A 24080-nucleotide genomic window follows, 5' to 3' on the forward strand; every position below is an offset into this window, starting at 1 on the left:
CCTGCTCATGTCATGGCCTTGCATAAGCTGTGTGTATTTAAGAGGACATCTTGAGCTTTGCTATGCACGGCATCAGCTCTCTAAGTGGGTAGCGCATACTTAGCACTATTGAAAATAATGAAATAAGATAATCCACATATACACATTAAAAAAAAAAAAAGGAAGAAGAAAAGAAAAAGATTCTGGCAGTGTCATCTTGCTCTGAAACTACCAGAGCTATAAAAACTCCTCTACGTGGACACTTTCAATAGAAAGAAAAAAAGGCAGGGGAGCAAAAGACCTGGGCCCAGCACAGATCCATTTTTCCCCCACGGCGTTTCTTGATTCAGTACAAGCTCTAGGTTTACTTCTTTGTGTTGGTGTTATAGGTTTCCCTCCACCAAGAATGCTATTTTCTAAAAACATCATTAAAAATGTAATTAACTGACTTATTCTTTGGAAAGTCTGTGGTTGTTTACAAAAGAATTGCCACACAAGCTGCCACCTTCAACTGTGTTGAATCGGGAAGTTATGCTCTTGTTTACAACTGCGCATCAATTCCACAATATATTTAGTTTTGGTACAAGTTACATATAAAATTCTTACTGAGCTTAATGTTGCAGCAAATAACACATACAGTAAGCGAGTAGGATTTATCACTGGCTGTAATGTCACAGTACATATTCTAAATATATACGGTGAGTGATATATGCACATGCACATGCAAACAAAATGGAAATATATTTAGTTTAAGAAGTGATGAATTGTGTTTGCTTTCATTATTCTCATTTTGCATGTAGGAAAATGGAGATCGAGCACATCCACAAAAGCGGTGGCTGGTTGGGATCGCATCGGTGAAGTGGCATGCTCGCTGGTAAGCAGGCTGGAGAAGAACAGCACTTTGCCACCCACAGCACACGCGGGGCTTCCTTCAGGGGGAAGGGATGCAAACAAACCCCGTGGCAGTCACTGAATGCTCCCAGAAAGCATGCAACATCATCTAGCTCAAACACCTGCCCAAGAAGTTCAAACATTTTTTTAAAGATGCAAGTGGCAATATTGCCCTATAAATTAATTTTTTTTTCCTTCTTCTTCATCTTTTGGTCTCTTTCCTAAACACAGAGGCCAGAAGGCTATGCTTAAATAATTCATTTACAAATTTGCAATATCTTTTTGAACTATAGCAATTAAACGGAAAATAGAAAAATCAGCTCAGCATCCTGTTTGGATGTAATTAAAGGTATAATCTGTTCCATTTGAATACTCCAGTGCTTACCCTTCTTAAAACAACAAATAAGAATAGTAGCTCATTTGCAATATGTTTTTTTTCAAGCCATCTAAAAAGACTAACTGATGAAGCAAGAATAATAATTTTTAAATGTGGCCTAAGCACAAAAATACCAGCTACAGCTTTCAAATGATTGCTGCAGATCCCAAGTCTGATGGGAGTTCAATAACAAGGGGTATAAGCTTTATGGCAAAACACTGAAGTCTTCCACTATTTCATATCAGCATCTTGCTATGGCTGATATAATTACCTATCAAACACATCAGTGGAATGACTATCAGAGGATATCAAAAAAATACGTAAGTCGGATGCATATCAGCTCAGTCTTTTAGAGGCTGTTTGATCTCAAGTTTTTTTTGTAAGAATAAAAGACAAATACTGCATTCCTTTCCCCTTTGTTTTCTATAAGCAGCCGATGATTTTACAGCACAATAAAATTAGACTATTATTGGCTAGCTTATGAGTTCTAGCTGGATCTTTTTCCTCCTACTGGACATCTCTCTGCTGCTTCTCAAAGAAATTGAAGTCAGGTGTAAAGTTAATATCTGCCTTGTTCATTTATTCTTCTGTAAGCAATCAAGATTTCCCCAAATCACAGGGCAATCTCTTCCGTTTCGAGAAAGAATATAGGCCCTGTTCTCTCCATTTAGTTTAACAAAACAACTGGCAGAAGTTCAATGGAACTGATGATTATTCCAAGAGGTTTCGGCGAACCACCGATGTTAGCGGAAGGCTCGCTTGAAAGATCCCCTAAGAGGAAAAGTGCATGGATATTTCAAAATGTAATTAACAGCTTATTCCAACAACACAGAAAAGAAACAGCGGCTGTGCTGGCTGCAGAGGAACCCGGCTGCACGGCACGGAGCGCTTCGGCAGCCACCACTCCCGTGAAAGCAAGGGACACAGCCAGCAGCAGCGGGGACTGTGCTGTGCCCTGCTCCCCGACACCGAGAAGCACCAGGGCTGACCCTGTCTGCACGGTTGCCTTGTGTGCTGCTGCCTTTGCTGTGCTTGGCAGTGCAGCTGATGCTCTCATGGGCAGGGTCTTGGGGTCCAGGACCTCACTGGAGAGACTAACTCCTTTCAAAAGGTCCACTTTCTCTCCACTGTCATGCTCTCTCTCTGAATTCCTTTGGGGCAGTAATTTCTCAAGCTTAGTTTTGGTCTTAATGCTGTGGTTTGAAGGACTGAAGGACTGTTTCAGCAAAATTGTTGAGCTTTTCTTTTTTTTTTTTTTTTAACTGAAGTATATAGCAGTGACTAAGCAAAATACTTTTTTTTTTTTAACATTGTTTAACCATTTAAAAATAATTCAGTTTTCAAACTCAGTGTTTTTGTCAGCTGGTGTGTACTTCTAACGTGGCAGGGAACAGATTTAAACAAATAAAATGGTTGTTAAAATGCGGGAGCGATAGGAACAATATGGCACAGTGCTCTGAGAGACCTGTGTTTGACCAGTAAGTACAAGAGAAGTTAAAGCTCAAAGCTCATATTTTTTGAAGGTTATTCAGCACCGTTTAAAATTTCTAGCCATCCCAGGTGTGCGTGCTTTGCTGTTTGAAAACCCCATCCCTTTGCAGGGCCAGGCCTGCAGAGGCTAGGGACCTTCCTCCGGTGCTGCCCTGCTGTGGGGCCAGCAGACGTTGCTGGACCCTTTGCCTCTTCCCTGACCCAGCGTGGCATGGCCTCTGTATGGCTTGCACTTCGCTACTGTTCTGCAGCTTGCTGCTTTTCATACAGTAGCATTGAGAGGCCTCACGTAAAAAAAAACAACACCAACATACTACTAATAATAAAAACCCAGCCCGTGGGTGCCAGGCTGTTGCTTGCTCTTCAGCAGAGAAGCCAGAAGTGAGCAGGGGTCAGGGAGCACCACGCGGTGCCTCACCAGGCAAAGACTTAAACCCACGGCTATCATTTCCCAACCATCGAGCCGAACAGCCCCCTGCACGCCAAAAAAACATTTTTGTGGACGTAACTATAGACATGCGGCTAAAGGCAACACAACAACAGAACCTGGCTTGTTAAAAAATACCCACAGAGTGTGGGGAAAAAAATAAAAATCTTCAACACAGCCTCGTCTGTCTCCAGCAAACAGGGCTTGTTTCAGGCCCTGGGCTCTGGCGCAGGCCCGAGCCACAGCGGGTGAGTGAGCTCCTGGCTGTCGGGCGCGCTGGTTTTGCAGAGGCTCGCACGCAGGCATCGCCCTGCCCTTCGCCACCAGCCAGGGCCTGGCTTGGCCGCCTCACGGGCACTCGTGCCACCCCTTTGCCACCCGGCACAGCAGCCCGCCTGGCCGCCCCCGGCTGGGATGGCGTGGCAGCTGTGGGACACGGGCCATTCCCCCCCCCAAGGAACATCTCTGAGAGACACCAGCGCTGCGGAACGAAGCCACGCTTATCTCATGCATGCCACAGGTGTGATGTCATCCCCTCTGGCGAAGGAACGAGGATGTCTACAGCCTCAGCCGCGCAAAAATGCAGGAACTGAAGTTAACGTGCCTCAGACTTTGTTAAAATATGGTGATAATTAAGAAGTATAATTACCACTACAAAGTTAATTCCTCTTTGAGTTCTTACAAACAAGTTTTTAATTTGCACCGAACATTTACATTTCAGATGCGCAGTCACCCAGGCGCAGCCGCCACGCGGCCCCGGGCTCTGCCCTGCACGGGGCCGGAGGCACTGTGGGTCCCCAGGGAGGGCCCGCTGCCACCACCTCTGCTGCCACCACCTCTGCTGCCACCAGCACTGCTGCCACCACCGCCGCTGCCACCGCCACCGCCACCACCAAGGCCTGGGCACAGCCGGTAAGACGGTGCGAGTGCCTTAAACTGTCTCACCTGTTCTGTTGTACAGACGTGAAAATAGCAGCCATGTCAGATATATGCCTGCTTTTTATTAAAAAACAAAAACAAAGAGCTTATGGGGTAATTGATTGCTTTCGTCTAGTCTTTTATTAGTTGTGATTAAGGAGCTATAGTAGCCCTGTTTACACATCTCCAACAAGTCAGGACCTGCAGCGCGTTATTGGCTTGCGGCCCACAGCTCGCAGTCCATTTGCCACAGAATCAATCTGAAGTGGAAAACATCCCCCTAGGAAGCGCGCACATCCCTGCTTACATGGGAGCAGAAAGCAGCAATAACTGCAGGCCCCGCACGCTGCGAGCCCAAGGTACGGGCCTGCTGCTGCCCGCAGCGCGCGCGTGCTGAGGGGCGCGGGGCTGAGGGCTCGTGCCTACAGCCCAACCGGGGACACAGGCGAGCTGCTGCACTTCGCTGCCGCTCACAGCTCAGGCTCCGCGGATATGAACCGAGAGCTCCTCACTGCTTAACATGCAGGCAAAGCCCTGCCAATCTAAAATGGCTGATCAGTAATACTTTAATTGCACTTTCATAGAAACAAATTGCTATTTAATTGCAATAAGCTCTTCTGTGGCTTCGCTGGACTGACAATAGGCATACACCTGGTACTAAAACGTAACAAGCAGCAACCATGGCTATCTGGTAGTTGATGTAGGGTAGGCTGAGGCAGTGACACCAGTCCCGGAACACACCATTTCACACTGAAGAAGTATTTAAAAAAAATATATACATGCATGTCCCGGTCTCAATTTCATTTACTTCAATAAAGCTGTTCAGAACATAGGTCCTTGGAAAAGCTTAACACCTAATACCAGCCAAGGAATTTTGATATAAAGTTTAAATTAAAATGATCTTTTGAAATGCCTGCTAGCAAGTCACATTATGCTAGTATCAGATTTATTTATTTTTTTAGTATTTTTCCTAAAATTAGATGACGCGAATTTTAACTGTGTTAACTAACAGGGAAAAACTGAGACAAACGCAGTGTGGTTAATATTCTAAAGATGTGACTTAATTTCATAGGCTTCATTTTGGTAAGACATTCTCATTTTATATTTCATAAGATACTGCATAACCTGTTAAAATATTTAAAGATAAATCATGTAGGACTGAAAAGACAGTATCTTGTTGCAAACAGAATTTGGTTTGGAAAGGCTTAATGTCCCACTGCCTGCCAGGATGCGTAAATCTCATAACTAGACAGCTGGATAGGTAAAAACATTAAACCCATTTAGAGGGCAATCTTTTTACAAAATTGTTTCATTAATAAGAGTGACAATTTATATGATTGAGACGTTTAGATGCAGTATAGACAGAGCATTTTATCCAGGTTCACCAGGATGATTTCAGATTAGTAATATTTCCTTTGATTTTTTTTAACAGCATTCATTTTTGAAAGTGAGGGAAGCTCTTACTGAATGATTATTTGTATGACTTTTCAGCAGCACTAAATGCAGGAGGTGTATTTCAGGCTCAGCCTAGCAAATGCATGTGATAAAAGGTGAACAAGTACACGTTTCTCCTTACAGATCTTAAAAAAAAGTCATTTTTCACATATGGACAAATCTAAGTGTTTCCAGTAGCCTTCTACCCACACCTAACATCCCCATTACAGCATGTTTTATTGTCTGCAATGCCTCTAGTTTCAAGAAAGTGTTTTACCTAAAGGAAGAATACTACTTAAAATATGTTCTATTGTATATTCATAGCTCCATTAGTCCTCCTCCAATTTAGCACATCAAAGCAAAGGCTTCATCACTTGCATGTGGATTATGCTAACATGAGTGACATTTGTAATCTTATAGGTCTGCAACTTAAGAAATGCTTTTAAAGTAAGCTATTAAATAGGTATCTGTGCTTTACAAACGAGTCATATAATAGTTTATTTAAAGCTGTTAATGAACTTCAACCTCTACATCACTAAATGCTATACTACTAGAAGTTATTAGCTATCTTCTTAGCACTTCTAGGTTATATTGGACAACCAAAAATCTGTACATGTTAGATTTAAACACGGTACCTTGAGTGCTTATACCGAAAGAATATAAAAAGATGTCTGCAGACTCACTAATACTTGAATTCTATATTCATATGACTTCAAGTGTCTTTTCAAAGATATTCAAGCAGCACAATTTGCAAGACTCTTACCTAAAGACTTTAATGCCAGCTCAAAAACCTTACAAACTTATTTTAAAAGTATACGTAAGTGCATTTAATTAAAAAAAAACATACATAGCTTCAGTAGTTTTATTACTTTGTATGTTATGCGAGTGTTTTTTTGTCTTTACTGTCTGATGCTGTACACTACATCATTTTATTTTCTCTGCAACAGTCCAATTTTTGCACAGGCACTGAAGTGTTAAAGAAGAAATTCAGCAGACCTCTAATATACTAGAAATCAAGAAGTAAGATCTGAAGAAAAAAAAAAAGATCTGCAGTTGGTTTAGACAGACAAATCTATAATTCAGCTTTTTGTGTATCAGCATCACAACAAAAGTAAGTCAAGCTCATTCGGTAACCAAACAAAGCTAAACAGTGAACATCTTGAAAACAGAATTAAAAAGAAACCATAATGATGATGTATTTCAAATGTATTAGTCTCCGATAAAAGCCAAAGAGTTGGTAATATTGATTTGCTGTGAATTGCAGCAGACACACATTCTAGGTGCTTGCAGTTTCCTGACTGAAGGCATTCAATGCACAGTCATAGATTCACGTTAGTATTCTTGCTATAAGAATGAAAAGTGGGGATTTTTTTTCTTCTCAAAAGTTATTCTACACAGATCTACCAATAAGTAGCTGAAGGGAAAAACCCAGTAAATGAAGTCATTCCCTTTCTAAGCTTAGAGGAAGTTTTCTTGCTTTTTTGTCTCTTTCCTTCCAGAGGACAGATCATGTTTGAGATCGGTTTGCTCTCGGAAATACTCCAGGAAGTGTGTTTTTCTTTCCTTATCAGTTTTAAAAAGTTAAGTCTCTTGCCACAACAAACTCAACTTTGTGTTGTTCAGATCAGAATAGCTTTTGTATCCCTTTTTATGAACACTCAATTCTATTGCTCAGCGTGAAGTACAGCCCTTTTGTTGCTTCTATTTTTATTATTATTCTTTGACCTGTTAAGATGTATACATACACACTCATGTTTGCACTCTCACAGACACATGCATACCCCTAACAGTTCTGGGGGAAAGAACTGGATAGAAAGAGACCACAATACCTATAATACATACCATAATTCACTGCAATATGAACTGTAATATATTTGTTTGTTACCAGAAGTAAGAATCTCATTGAAAAATAAAGATCATTTTGAAGCAGTGCTCTGTATCCTTGCCAAGAGTAACACAGTAGTAGTTTAACAGGTTTTTTACTGGCATAAGACAAAAAAGAAAAAAAAAAGCTACTTTTAAAGGTAACTGACAATTAAGGTAATGACTATGTAAGACTTAGTTTCAGAGTAATGTTTCGAATGTAGTTTTTTTTTTTTTAATAAAGCAAAGTTTCTAAAACCCATACTCAATTCAGTGTTTTTTGTTTTACTTTTTTATTATTTAAATACACCATACTAGAGCAAATGTCTCTGAAAATATCACAAATAAAAGATTTTTCTTCATTCAGCAAATTAGAAGTAGGTGAAAATTTCTACACAGTAGCTGCTATGAGCCTGACTTTTTTTTTCCTTTTTCTCTTTTTTTTTTTGCCATGGGAAGTAGCAACATTAGGACAAAAACACTTACATGCATACATACATTGTATTTTACAGAGATACAATAAAAGTGTTTGTGATAGAATATCACAAAAGCCACATCTTTCCTTTATCTCATGTTCAGTTTGATTGAAACACATTTCCTTACAACACTTAAATATACAAAGAGCAAATAGAATGTTGTTAAGGTAAAACACAGGGTACAAACTGGCCAGTGCCCTGCTAATTGTTAATGAGGGTAGAAAGCAGATTTCAATGCTTCTTTTAATTAGCTTCATTAGTCATCTTCCCCACCCGCCCCCCCAAAGATGTCCTCCGGTGGATCTTTTTTCATTTTCTCTACAGTCTCCCATTAGCCCAGGTTCATGGAGTCCTTAATGTTCATATTCAGTCATTTTAATACACCAATAAATGTGGGAAGGGCAATCAAGAATAAAGAAGGTGCAATGGTATGGAGCTGGCACTGATGCTAGCTACAAAGGTGACTTGTCTACTTGGAGACATTGGATCCATCTGTGATGAACAAAATTTGAGATGAAGGCACGCATTCTGCATTACTCTGACCTTTTAGCAGACCTGCAAGAAATAAAAATGGGTATCTTAGCTAGAATACTAAATTTGAGATAGGAAACTACAACATGACTGCTTTTGTCTTTTCCTTATTCACTAATCTCTTTTTTATTAGATTACTTTCCAACTGTGACTTGATTAAGGCTTTCTACACTATCCATTCACACTGCTAATGTTTCAACTTCAAATAGCAAAAAGCAAATATTTTCTGCAGTTTCACTACTAAAAAGAGCAGACAGTAAAGAAAAAAAACACGACAACAATAAATAAGTGTACTTTCTGGTAGCACATCGTACAGTGAATAAGGTGGCTTTTCTGGGCCCCTTTTAAAGGGGAAGAAACATTATGCCATGCCTTTGAAGAAGCTAGTAATATGATCTTATAATTGGAAGAAATAGTGTGTAAAGCAAATAAGAAGTACAGCCAATATCCTCCCAAGGCAACTTTGGTTAATATGCTGCATTGCACAAGAGCTAAATATAGATATTTCAGGATTCCCCCCACCCCCTCCACCCCCCATTTAAAATTCCTCATCTGGTGTGTTAGTTAATGTTACATAAACATTTTAATATATGAAGTCAAACATGTGCTTTCACACTGGTGTTAATGAATTGTGATAATTAAAAGTGTCTAACTCAATAAAAATCTAAACTTTCATGGATAAAATAGAAATGATCATCCATAGTCTTCAAATACAATCTGTTTGCAATTACCAAAATGAAATAATATATATGAGAATTTTATGGTTTTTAAATGACATTTTGCGCTTCCCAGGAAGTTCTTTTTTCACCCTTTCTCTAAGTTACTAAAAGCCTGAGGTCTATTAGTAACTGCAACCCCCCACTTTCAAGCTAATTAAAGTAGTAGAGGCTTGGAGGTTTAATTCCCCAGAGCTGAAGCTCAGTGTGAGAAAGGTAATTTGTCTGTCCAGAACAAAGATTAGGGAGCAGCCAGCAAGCATATTTAATAAATGAGCATCAAATATCTTCTACTATGGACACAGACAACACCAATTATGTAACTACAAGGGAATTGTTGAGTGATATGTAAACTAGAAGATTTTTAAGATCTTCTCTGAAAGACATAATCTAACTCATACTTTATTTAAAAGTATTAGAAGCTGAAGACAAGCGTTTGCTACGAACATTGCCAACCGGTGGAAAAATTACACTTTTAGTAGGCGGTAATACTGTTGGCAAACAAGAAATACTACAGAAATACTACCACTGCCAAAAAAGTATAGACAATTCTCTACAGAGGACAACACAACCCCTTCAAATAAAATGGCACACAGGACATCACAAACCGAGTTTGCTTTCTGCTGGCAAGCAGTACCAAGCTGAAGTGAAATAGTTTTGTTTTGTTTTCAGACTCAAAGCAAGCGATGAAAGGTTATAATTTCCATGTGTGAATTGACTTAGGGAGGCAAAAGTCAGTAATAGCCGACACCACTGCATCTGCCTCCTTAAAAACAAAATCAAGATTTTAAGCAAAGTCAGATCATGCAACCCTTTCTGCCTGCACCAATCACCAGTACATGTTAACTGTCAACTACATATTAATAGAATAGTAAGTTCATAACTGTCACCTTCAAAAATGCAACAAAAATGTGTTTTATTGCAAGGAGTATGTCTCAATCTCTTCAGCTTAATAAAAAAAACCCTGTGAATATTCTGCTATGTCTACAATCTCTAGCAGCAGAATAACCTGGAGACTAATAGATCTTTAATGTTTAATAAAGAGTATCTGTTACAGCCAACTCTGTCATAGTGGAAGAACATTTTTAATTAGTGGCCCTAAAACACACAGCTTTCTGGAAAACCATCTGTGATGTTTACATCTTCAGATTGTTAAAATGCTAACACGCGAAAGCTCTCTTTTGGCACCTGCCCCTGTATCTTCCAGAACTCCAGCCACCTGACAAACCTATGAATTACCAACTCGTCTCCTCAACTGTAACTCAGTTTCCTGAAATTCAAGCGCTCCACAATTCCCCTCAGAAAACCGGGAGGGAAACTTGCACCGTTTTCTGGAGACATTATATTATAAAGAATCAAAACAAACTATAACCCCTCTCCCCAATCTTCTCCTTAATACCTCTTTGTCTGCCTCATCATCGACTGTAGCGATGCAGTTAATTGTCAGTGACAGAACTAATAAAGACCTGCTCTCAGCATCTTCTCTGCATTTAGCTTCTGCTAGGTGTCTTCAGTTGAGAGCTCTGCAAGCCTAGTCCAATTTTACTTCTTTTCCATGTTCTATGTTCCTCATCATGTCTACTGCTTTTATTGCAACTAAATCATTTTTATGTTTTACTAAGGCATAATAAGAAACTGATAAAACTAAATGACAATTTAGACACCTATTTGAAGTTACATTAAACTTTACATTCACAGAAGACAAGTGGATAAACCACTCTCTCAGAAAGGTAAACCTTTTACTGCAGTGTATAAAGATGAATGGTTTTACCTATATTTCGAAATGGGATACCTACAAATATTCATTTAACAGATTCACCACCAGCTACTCTGTATTACAGATTTGTTTCATTAAAATTCACAACAGTATATATCTATGAATCTTTAACTGTATTTGTACTTCCTTGAAAAGAAGCTGCACATTCTCCTCCAATCTTAATTATCTTTGTTCTGCCTAACTATATATACGACTTTGGTACTCAACTCCCTCATCACCTCAATTGACAAATTAAGTAAATAAAAAAGTCCATGTTTTATTTTGATGTAATTACACTCACTGCATAAGACTTGAAAGAATACTTAAAATTAATCAGCAAATTTATGCACAGGAAAAAAAAGCAAACATGGATATTGAAATGTAGCGAGAAAACAAAAAAATCTTGGACCTTAAAAACCAGTTTGTGTTTTCTTGCATATATCTCTCCACTAAGTAAAAGCACTAAAAATTATTCTGCATGTTACAGAATAGATAAGCCTAGCATTTGTCCCAGATTTTTTAATCTTCAAAATTCCTATTTGCAGATAAATGTTATTTTTTGTGATCCTTACAGACATTAATGAAGTTCCTATTGTAAATCCATAAAGAATTACCAACTGAAGTGTGCACTTTTTGTTTCATTGCAATAACTCAGTGCTGTGTGATTGCCTGGGTTAATGATGAAAAAGTCAAATATACTATCAGAGCTGATGGAAAAATCTATCACCAATCTGAAATTAAAATTCATCTGTGGTCAATAAGATTTAATATCCATGCAAGTGGCGCTGTAAAGAGTAAATGAATCAATGTCATCAATACATAATCAGTATGAAATATGATGTGAATAAAATTATGTGCAAGAGTCATACATTCACTCTTTTCTGGACCAGGGTGGAATGAACAGTCTCTTAACTCAAGGTTGACAGTAATTGTTACAAATTAGGCACAGCAGTTATCAAAATGCACTCACTTGCATAGCTTTAGGACTTATTAAGGAGATTAAAATAGATCTAAAACTATCTAGTTTCAGCCTTACAGGACAACTGTTGATCAGAATTTTTTTCTTCTTCTTCTCTATATGATTTGTACAGTCATTATTTACTCATTTAGCTAGAAACCAAGAGCTATCAACCACAGAGATATACAATCTCTAGTTGAGCTATTAGTGTTATGGAGCGATAAGAAAATAGCACTTTGGTTTTTAAATCTGAGTTATGACATATAAAACAGACAAGGAAATACTTCTGAAAGAGTACCCCAGCATGCCTCCTCAACTAAAACCTTACACTGGTTTGGTTCAGGAACCTTCTCTTCACAAGACATTTATTTCCATATTAAAGGATCTAATTTTCCTCCCACAGAAACCTGCTCTCTTGTAGCCCTTAATTTCAAGATTATAAAATAAAATGCTCCTCTTTGTTAAGAGTTTATGTTAACGTATGCTCTCCATTTTGCTTTGTACATAAAGAGTTCAACAGCTGTACAGCTGCACATGCCCCAACCAAAATAAACTGACTCGCCCTATGTGTCATATTTAAAGGTTAGTATTTTCTCCCTGTACCCCATGCCTATGTTACTTAAATTCAGTTACTTAAAGGTCTCTTTGCAGGGGTGGGGAATGTCCACTGCTAGATTGAAAAGAAATTGATCTTCATTTAGCTCTAATAAAGCTTATTAGTAATTGTTGAGTATTCACCTTCTGGTCTGGCAGCAGTGGATTACTCTGAAGTGAATTCAAATGGCCATTGATGAGAGCTGTAGGTCTATCATGTTCACAAAATAAACTGCCATTGATGTAGTGAAACCGATCTCCTGGGACCAGGCGATTCCGGCAGGTAGAGCATGTAAAACACTGCAAAAGGAAAAAAGACAGCAAGTGAAACTACAGCACAAATTAAGTATGCTGCAGGTTTGAAAATTACACTTCAGAGACTGTGAGTACAGTTGAGATATGGAGCTGCTTGGTTTCTAGTACCTCCAAACATGGCATTAGTCTTACCTGTTGGGACTATGCAGTACATAACTCAAGTATAGTTTTACCGATTATGAGGGAACAAAGCTACACACTAAGGGAAGCTTCATAATATGTAGTCATATCTCTAGTTATTGCTTCACACTTCATTCACAAGCAGATGCAGATTTTATACTACAGAAGCATGGCAGTTCTCATCAGCTAATAACAAAAATACGTAGAAAACCCCCTCACCTTAAGATGATAGACATTGCCCTGTGCCCTCATGACCAGCTCACTAGCAGGAATGGACTGTCCACAGGCACTGCAAGCACCGCTATTTCCAAATAACCTGAAACAGAGGTGATGATCATGAATTATTTAAAACACAAGAGGCTCTAAGCATTTTTGCACATCACTGCCATGGTTTATTATACAAGTATTTTAGACTTCTGACCCCTGTCTTCCAACTTGCTTACGTGTTGTTATACAAAAACATACTTTTTCATATCACAACTGGTAGCTTCACCCTACCTTAGATGTGGTTACACAGGATTTAATCAGAAATATTGACTTACACCTCTAGAAACACAAACAATTCTGTACTACACACATTTTATCAGATTACTGGGTTCATCATAAAAAAAAGATACAATTCATGACTGGAGTTTAAATGCATTGTGTCCTTGAAATTATATGAAGAACTCTTTTGTACTTTAATCATATCTTGAGATATGAGTCATCAAAAGGGTTAAGAGGATTTGATTGTATATCTAAGAAGACATCATGCTCAGTGTATTGAAACTCCAGTAAACCTCCATCAGTGCAGAGTTTCCATTAGAAACTCTCTGCTATCCAGGTTGATATATAATGTGTATGGGTTAACCTTTTCAATCATGGTGTCAACACTTTAGATTTGCCTCTGCTCATCTCTTTCATCCTAACCTTCTCTCTCTCTTGATAATGAAATGCTTGCTCCAACTTCCCTCTATCTGCTCCTGAGTCCACAATTTAGATTACTTCATCTCTGCTAGCAACAAACTGAATGAAATTTCGATTTGAGCAGAAAGTAATTTACCGGGATCTGGACCCATTTGTCATCATATCTCTCTGGGTGTTTGCTGTATCACTGCAGTTTTCCTATGCAATCAAATGAGACCACAACATCTGCCATTGGGTTGGGGGGGGCACAGGCAGCGGGGGGAGGGGGGAAATAGGCAGAAGAGTGGTGAAGAAAAATATATACATAATTCTTCAAATCCATTTAAAGGCACAACACATCGATTCAAAATATAACACAATAATGATTATTGAGTTCTACTTCTACAGATTGCATTAGCTAGAATTAGAAAACCTTTATTTGCTTTTGCGCATCTCTCTCTAATACACACAAATATTTATAAAGAGTACCACAATCATTTCACAGCAAAAAAGGAAACTGAACTAGCTGGCAGGGTCACAGACCCACTTTTCTGCACGATGTAAAACACAGTAATAGGATTTACAAATTAGCGTATTGGTGTCATAATAAATATTAATATTTGCATCTCCTTCCTGTCCAAATAAAGTCATAAAATTCTGTTTGTGTCAACCTCAGAGACGCATTACAACAGAATACCCGTAATCTGAATGATTGCAGTGTGCCTCTGTATAAAAATAATTGCTTTGAATTTTCAGAATCTGAGCTTGCAGAGGAGGCTTGTCATGTTCAAACTACTAATTTGCTGTCGCCACTTTATTGAAAATAGCCTGTAAGTTGTTATTAAATGTATCGACTGAACGACAGAGAGAGTAGTAAAACTGCCCCTTAAGATGGCTTTTAATAGGAAGCTGAGAAACAAATTTTGCAGCAGCATCGATTTGAAGAGTTCAATCAAAACTCCATTTCAAAACTAATTAGTCTGAGATCCACGACACATTGACACGTTCTTGCAGAATCACAGCGGTTACAAAGGGAAAGCTGAACTAATACATTGTCAGGACCTCCAGCCAAAAGGACTAAACTGTCTAGAAACTGAGGGTCCATTATTAGGGCATCTTCTAAATCAGGACCAGTTCCGAGCCGCCACATGATGTATTGAGGTTACTTCCAAAGCTTTACGATATGCATTTTTCTTCCTCCATTGTTACTAGTAATGAAGTTGGCACGTAGAAAAGGTGCATGGCAAGCACTCCGAGAGGAGGCAGCGAGACATCGCTACGTATCTAGAGCAAAGATCCACAAATCTAGGGCAATGGGTGACGACGAGGGCATTACTGGCAGGGTGGGGGCAGAAAGGCAAGGTCCTGCAGACGAGCGGACAACGCTGCTTGTCTGGGAGAACACGAACACGATCAGTGGTCTCTCCCAGCCCGCTGTGCGACTGCAGCACCCGCCTGAAAACACAGCTTTTGGAATACTGATCTCCTTGCACTACTTGTCTTCATTAAGCATTCATTTGTTATACAGTTCTCTCCGACTAGAAGTGGTTGTACACCTTGAATGTCTGTGAATTTTAATAAACGGAGTTAAACTAATCCAGAGGCTTTCCACGCATCTTAGGTTTTCCCTCAGCATGTTTCCAGAACAATTCTGTTTTCCAAAGTCACATCGGCTGAATTTCCGCTGAAATTCCTGAAAATTACAACACCTTTCCAGCGCTTTGTGTTATTTACAAGGACAATTAGGCTTATTTTTCCTTCTCTGCTTTTATGAGTGTTTTTGTTTTCTAATACCATTAGCAGGAAAAAGGTTTTATCTATAAAAAAAAGATGTTATTCCTTCTTACCAGTAAAGGAAGTCCACCACAGTAACTATTCTTTACTGAAAAAGTTGTTTCACATGGTTTCTGAGAGGCTGGAGAGCTAATTATCTAACCAGGGGGACTGTCCAGGACAGTATTTGATTTAAAAGGCTTGAGGCTTTAGGTGCTCAATTAAGTAGCTATCGGTCTCAGACTGGACTTTAATGGGCTCTTTTCTCTTTAACTGCAGCAATGGGTAGAGATACCCCAGGTCAGGCTAATTAAAGCCAGGGGACTCTTTAATTGTGATGACAGAATTGGTTTCAGTTTCCTCTTTGGGTCCTCAGTCCAAGAAGGTCATTAATATTTCAACATTTGGGCAATGCAATCAATCACAAACATCAAGAGGTTCCCTATACGGACAAGGCAGCTCTTCTGCACTTAACAGCATTTTACTGAGCCACCTTAAATTAACTACTGGGTAGTTCCAACACTGCATTCCCCACACCCCATACACACAAGCACTCCCGTTTTTTGTTTTTTTTTTTTCAGAACTTTCACAAGAGTGGGAACGAAGGCAGCAAGAAATCTTTTTCAGTCCAGTTTCACGTCCTGCTGCTCAAAACCCAGAATCAGCAGACGCACATCTCAAGCAACTTACACTAACAAATTGTGGTTCCAGTTGTTTCGGACATTGTGGAGGCAGACAGATGTAACTGCTCCAAACCTTGCACAGCGCAGTACGTATTTGTGCCCACAAACATACATCCAAGCCCTCTCGGAGAGAAATGCACATCCAGACCTACTGATCCAGAAGCGATTGGTGTTTCCGTACATTCCCTATATTTAATCTAAATTCTGCACCAGTTATATTAAATGTAACAAAGAAAGGCAACGCAGAAATTACGCCTGGAGCCAAGTCCATTAAAGGTACTTCAGAATAACTAGAGACCAAGCACCTTAAAAGCACCAGAAGCTATTGATACTTAAAAGGGGGGCTGTGCATAATGGCAAGTGCTGCATTAGAGAAGGGGAAGAAAAAAAAAAAACAGCCAAATTACGCTTGGTTAATTCAGAGTAACAGATCTGCCCCCAAGTGAATTGGAGGCCTTGAATTAATTCTGTTATGACAAATCAAGATAAACGTTCCCCCTAAATTGCATGCGATTTAATTAATTTTTGAGATCCTGTTTTTTTTTTTTTCCTAGCTAATAGTTCACATGCTCCTGTGCTGTCATTGTGCTTGAGTGGGCAGACTTCAAAGTGATATTAAATAACCAACTATTAGATTTACCTAGCACGTCCTATTGGAAAAGTGCCATTTAATTACCTAGCCTGTTCAATTAAAGGGACAGCACTCCCCAAATGCAGCAGCTTGCCGCTGATTACCAGGGAAATGAACTCGCTGCCCAGCAGCCCCCTTCCCATCCCTTCCCATCCCGGCCTGGCTCCCAGAGCGGCCGTGGGGACACCCCGACCCCATGGCAGGGCAGGGACAGGTCTGGGTCCCGCTGCGCCCCGGGGAGGGGACGGGTGGGGAGGGGCCGCGGGCACGGCCCCTTTAAGCGAGGCTGGGCGGCCTCCCCCTCCCCGTCCTTCCCTTCCCTTCCCCACCACTCCCTGCTCTCTCTTAGAGGCCAATTTTGTTAATTAAATGTTTTGTTTGCAACGCGGCTCTCATTCATTTCGGACACGTCATTCCGAGCAGATCTAAGCCAGGGACCAGATCTCATTAGATAAAACCTATCAGAACTAAGAGAAAATGGAGGAGACACTAATTAAAGCTTTTAATTGTGCGGATTCGCTGCCACGCTGCTGCTTTATCTGGCATCTGAAGGTTGGGAGGGCTGCGCTCCGCTCTCCGCCCTGCGAACGCCTCTGTGGCGGCGGGGAGGGAGCGGGAGCGGGCCAGGATTTTCGCCTCCCTCTCTTTTCCCAGGAACCTTGGCTTTCAATGAAAGCTGCTGCGGCGGCTCTCCTAGCGCCACGGCTAATTTGGTGCTTGGTCAGCTCCTGGGGGGAGGCAGGGAGGGAAAGGGGAGCGCTGTGTTGGTTCAACAACAACAAACCCACACGCGACGTCGGAGGGCTCACACCGCTCAGTAATGAACGGCCCCGCGCTGTCTTGGCCTGGAGGAGTCGAGGCCCCCTCACCGGGCGCCTGCCCGGCTGTTCGCTCCTCCTCGCTTCAGGAGTCGTGCCCTGCATGCCCCCGTGTCCCCGTTAGGAGCTGTGCCCATGGCTGCTGCCCGGGGAAGGGAGCTTGGCACTGCGAGAGCCTGACACAAGTCACGGGGAGACGACAGAGGCACTGGTGGGTCTGGCCGCCAAACAGGAGCATCGCCTCCACCACCAAGAGGGTCTGCCTCAAAAGCAGAAGGGCCAGGGTCTCGCACATGCCAGCACGACCTGCGTGGAAGCCCATGAAGTCTGTTTCCAGAGGGAAAGCTGCAAATTAACTCAGCCCTCACACAGCCAGGCCGTCCAACCCCACCTTGATCGTACGGTGTCCAGTTCAAGTTTCAGCAAGCATCTGTCTGAGTTATTTTTGCAAGTCAAATCACCCAGATCTAAAGAGAAGTCAGGCGATAGAACAAGGAGATCAATTCGAAACCCTCATCTGATAAAGCATCCTATTCATAATCGCCTACATCAAAATACACTAGTATTAGTTTTTGGCAACACAAAACCAAAGGACTGTGATAAGCTTGCCTGAACTTGCCTCTGGGATACGGTGGACGCATCTTCTCCTTTTAATTAGTAGTAATCAGACATGAGGGTTTGTTTGATGGTGTTGGTCGAGTGATGAATCTGTACTATTCACTGCATCTCAACAGTAGTGTCAATGTTTCCACTTCAAACAAGACTCTTTCCCTAACACTGTTCTGCTCTATTTAATTAGAATTCTGCCAGGCTTAGGCTTGTTGCTTAGGACGATGACCAAAAAGCACTATTAAAAAGCTACACGCGCTGATTTTCTGGCATTTCTCTCTAAAAATACCCCCAAAAGCTAAGGCTTTGATTCCTCAAAGATGTTGAGAGCTGCATTTCTTCTACTTAACTGACTGAAGACGAGGCCACGTATCGGGACAGAGGCTGCGTTATCTGAGCAACCAAGCCTCAGCACCGACCTTTTAGGCTAAGGATGCCTCCATGCATTTGCACATATTCAGTACAGTGCTGATCTTCTCAAACAGAAGTCAAGTTTTACAACATAAACAAACTTGTAAGGTTTTCCGGCCAGATTTGCAGAAAGGAAGAAAAAAGTGGAACTTTTCAGCCATTAGGGAAAAGAAAAACCCGGGTTAACTCTTGACATTTACTGTAAGCAAGGAGCCAGAAGCATTCAAACAAAACACAATTTGTTTTAACTATGCATTTCTGCTATGCTGGGAAGGTATGGGGCTTTTTTGTTGTTTTTTTTAATTACTGGATGTTGAAATAGAACACCTCCTTGAAGCATTCATGTGCATCAGTCTATCAAACCATTTACTCAAATTAAATGTGTAATCCTTCAAAATGCCTCCTTTTAAATTAATGAGTTTAAGTAGCTTGAGTTCACCTGAAAAGATCGCACGGGCACCTGACCTCATGAATTCCTTCTATTAATTATATGGGAAGCGCGCTGGAAGGGGTACTGTGCATAATCGCACTGCGCCCCAACAGATGCCAGATTAGGAAGGCTTAGTTCCCCCTACCCAAATCTGCGGCACTTACAGCGTACAGCTTCGGAAGAGGAAGAGATAAGGGATACGGAGCGAGAGCGTATCCCCTCTGCTCCCACTCCCCACATTTTCCGTGCTGAAGCTCAGAGAAATGCCGGTTCGGGCCCCCCGTAACGCGGAGCCAAACGCTCCCGTTGGGGCGGTAAGCAGGAGCGCTGGCCCTCCGACTGGCGGGTAATCAGCTCTTTCACAAGGAGAGCAGAGAATGAGTCATTCTGTTTCCACTCAAAGGAGTTTAAAGGTGCTTATGTAAATATCATAATTAATCAGATACTAAAGGCAGGCGTTTCATTATTTAGCACCTCTGCCACAGCCTTATTTAAGCCCCGCGATTTTAACATTTACCGTTCAGATATGCACGCTTCTCCTTCAACACTACAACAAAGCAGATTAATTTAGCCTCCCTGATTGCTGTTTATTTTTAGTCGGGACTTGTTTTGTGCTGACAAACCACTTTAAAGTTGCAGCCGCCGTCCCGCCCCCCCGCCGCCGCCGCCCCCTGCCCACCTGATGTAGTCGTTCCTGCAGAGGATCATGCCGCTCTTGGTGTAGCAGGACGTGCCGATGTCCCCCAGCTGGGCCTGGCAGCAGGAGCACTTGAGGCAGCGGCTGTGCCAGTAGCTGTCCATGGCGTAGAGCAGGAAGCGGTCGGCGATCTTCCCCCCGCAGCCGGCGCACCTCTTCCACGAGAGGGAGCCCGCCGTCACCGGGGGCGGCTGCGAGCTGCCGCCGGGGTTCACCATGGCCTGCGGGACAGGGGCGCCGCGGGGGCCGGGTCAGGGTCGGCAGCCCCCAGCCGGCACCGGCACGGCCCCGCGGCTCGGGAGGGGGGCACGGGGAGGGTGAAAGGGAGCCGTGAAGCTGGCTCCTGGGAGCGGCGGGGGCGGCCGGCCCCGAGGTGCGGCGGTGCCGGTGCTGAGGCACGCACGCAGGCTGCGGGCCGAGGCCGCGGCCGGCCCCGAGGAAGGCCGGTGAGCTTCGGGACGCCCGTTAACTTCCCGCACAAACACGCTCAACTTCTGCCTCGCTAATCTGCCCTTGATCAGCGGTTTAAATGCTAAAGCTTTGTTACTTCAAAAAGAAGAAAAAAGTTTGCCTGCCATAGGAAAGCAGCAGGATAACGAAGCGCAGCGCTCAGGCTGGGGCTGCCCCCCCAAACTGCTACCAAAGGGCATTTTTCACTTTCTAATAAACGTTTTACGCAAGCAGGACAACTGAGAGATAATATAGGAATCAATTCATAAAGCTTACTCTAAACCGATTAATTTGTTGCCTTCAATCCAGAGTCCAATAAACTCCCGGTGTTCCTCTAGTCACTTATACTATAAAAAGATCAAGTTATTTACTGCCAATTAAGCAGCATGTTTTGTCTTTGTCCTCCGTAAGCCGTATGTGCTCATGCCGAGGCATCTGGCTATCTGCTCAGGACGCTCAGCCCGATACCTCCAGGGAAGCGAGGACGAACTTTTCCTGCCACCGGCCCAACTTGGCTTCAGGAGACGGCGAACTTAGGCCGATTTTAAACACACGTTTCCTCGGAAAGAGTTCCTGGAGGTATGTCCAGTGACCGCACAATAAACCAGAAGAACTGCACCAATTAAGCTGTAACAAAAACCCTTAGACTTTGGAAAGAAAACCACTCTAAAAGCCATTAGCATTGCATTTATCCGAACGCATCATATACCTTTATGTAAATTGATTTCTGATGCATTTGTTCAAGGAATTGCCTTTTGTTACAGTTTCCAGCTACAGCCTAAATGAATCTGCATTTCCTGCTCTGAGTCTTTAAACCGTTTCCCTGCGCTTTAAATCACTTCGGATTTCTTAAAAGAAAGAAAAAGACTCCATGCTACCACCTTAGCCCGTCTTTGTCGAAGGCAGATATATATAAAATGGGAAACGTTACACTGAGAAAAGCATCCAGTAACCCCATTAAGCTAAGGCTCTTAAGGACAAGCAATACCTTAATGCTGATTAAATCTAAAAAGATGAATCAAGAGGACTGACCAGAAAGTGACTCCCTTGATAACTAAGGACGGGCCCTCATCAAGTTTCATTTAGAGTTGGGGGGGGAGGAAAAAAAAAAAAAAAAAAAGCTTTTAACTTAAATAGGCTTACTCTAGTAATTACACAGCCAAGCAATTTAGGTCCTGGGATAGGAGTCAGTGAAATAGAAAGCAGAGCTGGAAGCTAGAGGCAAAATACACCACCACCCCCCCCCCCCCCCCCCTTTTAACAGCGTCTCTGGTGTTTTTTTAATGGAGACCAAGGGAGGGACGAGTGGAGAGCTGGCAATTTGTAGTACAAAAATGGATGCTTAATTCATGTCTTGGTTTTAATTAGGTGATTCACCGGATTTCTCCCGCATCGAAACAAAAGACCGTGCGGGGGGCAGGAAGGGGATCGGCGAGGAGCGAAGCCAGCGAGCTCACTTTGATCTCTCCTGCCACTGTTTCGGAGCGCTGTTTACTCCGGGGGACGCGGCTTCCCCGAGCCGCCCCCGCCCTCCCGGCCCCTCCGCCCGGGCTCGGCGGCCGCCGGAGCCCCTTCCCCTTCCCTTCCCCTTCTCCCCGTCCCTTCCCTTCCCCGCGGCGGCGGCGGGGCCGGGCGGCGGCCGGGCTTTGTACGCGGGGCCGGCGACAATGCCCGGGGCCCGCCGCCGCCCCCCCGGCCCGCGGCCCCGCGGAGGAGGGCAGCGGCCGCTCTCCTTACCTGCTTCCCCTCTATATTGCCAGAGGCCGGGAGCGGCGTCGCTCGGGGTCACCGCGGAGGCTGCCGCCGTGCGAGGGAACCAGCGCCGCGCTCGCTCGCCCGCGCTGCGGCTCTGCTCCGGAGGGAGCCCCCAGCCCGGGGAGCGGCAGCCCGGGCTGGACGAGCAGCGCTGCCGCTACGAGGGGCGGCTGCCCGCGGTCCTCCCCGCGGCTCCCGCTTCCCCGGAGGGGAGAGCCGCAGAGCTCAGCCCCCCGCCGCCGGAGCCGCACACGCAGGGCGCCGCCGCCGCCGCCGGCTGCCGCAATCGCCGGGTAAGTTTGGCAATGTGGCTTCACTTTGTATCGCCTCCCCCCCGCCCCCTCCGCCGGCTGCCGAGCTCCCCGCCGAGCCGAGCCGAGCCGAGCCGGGCGGCCGCGGAGAGGAGAGGAGGAGAGCGGAGGAGAGCAGGGCAGGGCGGGCCGGGGGGGGGGGCGGCCGCGCGTGGGCGCGCGTGTCCCCGCCGCGCGCGGGTGTGCGAGCGGGTGTGAGCGCGCGTGAGCCCGCGTGCGTGTGCGGCCGCTGCCCCTCGCACATGTGTTACTGACAGGGCGCAATCCCAACTACACTCCGGGCCGGCCCCGCCGCCCGGCCCGCCGCAGCCAATCCGCCCCCGGCTTGTTCAGGCGGAATAATAAAACCTGCCAATCCCGGGGAAGACAAAGGAATGAGTGAAAGAGGAGAAAAAAAAAAAAAAAAAGGAGAGAGGGGAGAGGAGGAGGAGGAGGAGGAGGGGAATGCGGAGGAAGGAGGCAGGCAGGTGGGGAGCGGCCGTTAGGGCGCCGCCCGCCGCCCGCCCCGCGCCCGGCCACCAGTTGAGAAACTTGGCCGGGGGCGGCCCGGCCCCGCCGCCGCCAGGCCCGGCCCCGTCCTTCCGCGCCCTTCCCGGCTCGGGGGCGCCCGGCCCGGCTCGGCACCGGCCTCCCGCCGCCCCCCTCTGCCCCCCCGGGCCGGGCGGGCGCCGGGGTCCCGGTGGCGGGGAGCAGGCCGCCGGGAGCAGGCCGCCGCCGGGCCCCGCCGCCCCAGGCCGGGGGCTCCCAGCCGTCCCCCCGCGGCCACCAGCTCGGGAGCGATCGGCGCGGCCCGGTCCGCTGCTGCCGGTGCCCCCCGGGGGTCCGGAAGGGGTCGGTCAGGCTGCTGCGAGCGGCCGGCAGCTAGTGGGACTGCTCGCCTGCTGTGGGGACGGCTGGGCTTCTGAGAGAGCGCCCAAGGACAATCAGAAGTACCCTTCAGTAGGGACGCTCAAAAGTGGAAAATACGCCTCTGAGGCCTAGGTGCAGTGTGCAAGACAAGCAATAACATAGCACCGTATAGCTAAAAAAGGCCCTCAAAACACTCTCAGTACCTTTACGAACACCGTAACTCACGGGTGTTGTCCCAGCGAACGGCTCTCCCAGGAGCATGGGCACCGGCTTGGCTGCTGGACCAGGCTCTTGCCTGGCTCTGCCTAGCACGGGGCGCACGCACACCCAAATGGGCTCCTCAGAGGCAGACAAATTACACATTTCCAGGATCTGTTAAACAACAGGAAAACTTCATTAGGCTAGTTTCTCGATTCCAGGCCGCTGACTGACATAAGCAGCAGCCAACACAGTGAGGACAGTTGGGCTGGCTGGTCCGACACCGCTGCAACTGCAGCAGCAGGCGGGCAGCTGCAGCAGGTACACACAGGCCAAAATTGATGTGTGCCATGGGAGAGGGCAGCCCTGCGTGCGGGCAGGTCGCTGCACAGTGCGGGGACACTGCCACCGCTGATGTCAAGTACACACCCAGTGGCTGCGGTGTGACTGAGAGCTGCCACTGTCTCAGTCATCTGAGGCAACATAATATTTTAAACCTGTTCCTGCTGAAGTCTAGCGTAGAAGCAACATCCTGACACAGGTATATGAAACTTCAGCCGGGAGTATCTGCTTGCAAATGAAAGCGCTGGTGCTAAGAAGCAGACCGACTTCCCTCTGACAGGCCGACTGGTAAATCCAGTCTCGGCAGCCACAGCCCAGGTGTACTTTAACCACATCGCCACCTGTGGGCCTCCTTCGTTTCTGCATCCCCGGTCGGAGCTGGACCAAGCAGAA

General features: G+C 44.5%; 1 protein-coding gene and 1 long non-coding RNA gene across 3 annotated transcripts in view; one reads left to right on the top strand and one right to left on the bottom strand.

Moving 5' to 3' along the window:
- The window catches only part of LOC121074408, a 504929-nt gene extending 497039 nt beyond the window's left edge, over positions 1-7890 (top strand). Inside the window, exons 18-19 of one of the 2 annotated variants that reach the window (XR_005822307.1) lie at positions 780-3789; positions 3886-7890. This is a non-coding gene — a long non-coding RNA (uncharacterized LOC121074408). Of the gene's footprint in view, positions 1-779 lie in introns of both variants that reach the window. The other variant, XR_005822306.1, reaches the window with a different exon arrangement.
- On the bottom strand, positions 7679-22659 carry LMO4 (LIM domain only 4). Its single transcript, XM_040566479.1, has 5 exons — positions 21970-22659; positions 19765-20003; positions 13065-13161; positions 12555-12710; positions 7679-8410 (listed from the first exon to the last, which is right to left on the bottom strand). Exons 2-5 carry the CDS (start codon positions 19998-20000, stop codon positions 8402-8404), a joined length of 498 nt encoding a protein of 165 aa, XP_040422413.1. The 5' UTR covers positions 20001-20003; positions 21970-22659; the 3' UTR covers positions 7679-8401.
- Positions 22660-24080: the final 1421 nt, after the last annotated feature.

This window comes from Cygnus olor, chromosome 8 (assembly GCF_009769625.2).
Source record: "Cygnus olor isolate bCygOlo1 chromosome 8, bCygOlo1.pri.v2, whole genome shotgun sequence".
Lineage (NCBI taxonomy): Eukaryota > Metazoa > Chordata > Aves > Anseriformes > Anatidae > Cygnus > Cygnus olor.

Bases quoted from the DNA above. Each gene is read 5' to 3' on its own strand.
- LMO4 (XM_040566479.1), bottom strand. From the start codon at position 20,000: ATGGTGAACCCCGGCGGCAGCTCGCAGCCGCCCCCGGTGACGGCGGGC. The intron at 13,162-19,764 runs GTGGGCAGGGGG...CCTCTGTTTCAG, and splicing joins TGCAGGAACGACTACATCAG to GTTATTTGGAAATAGCGGTG. The intron at 12,711-13,064 runs GTGAGGGGGTTT...TTCCTTTTGCAG, and splicing joins GCAATGTCTATCATCTTAAG to TGTTTTACATGCTCTACCTG.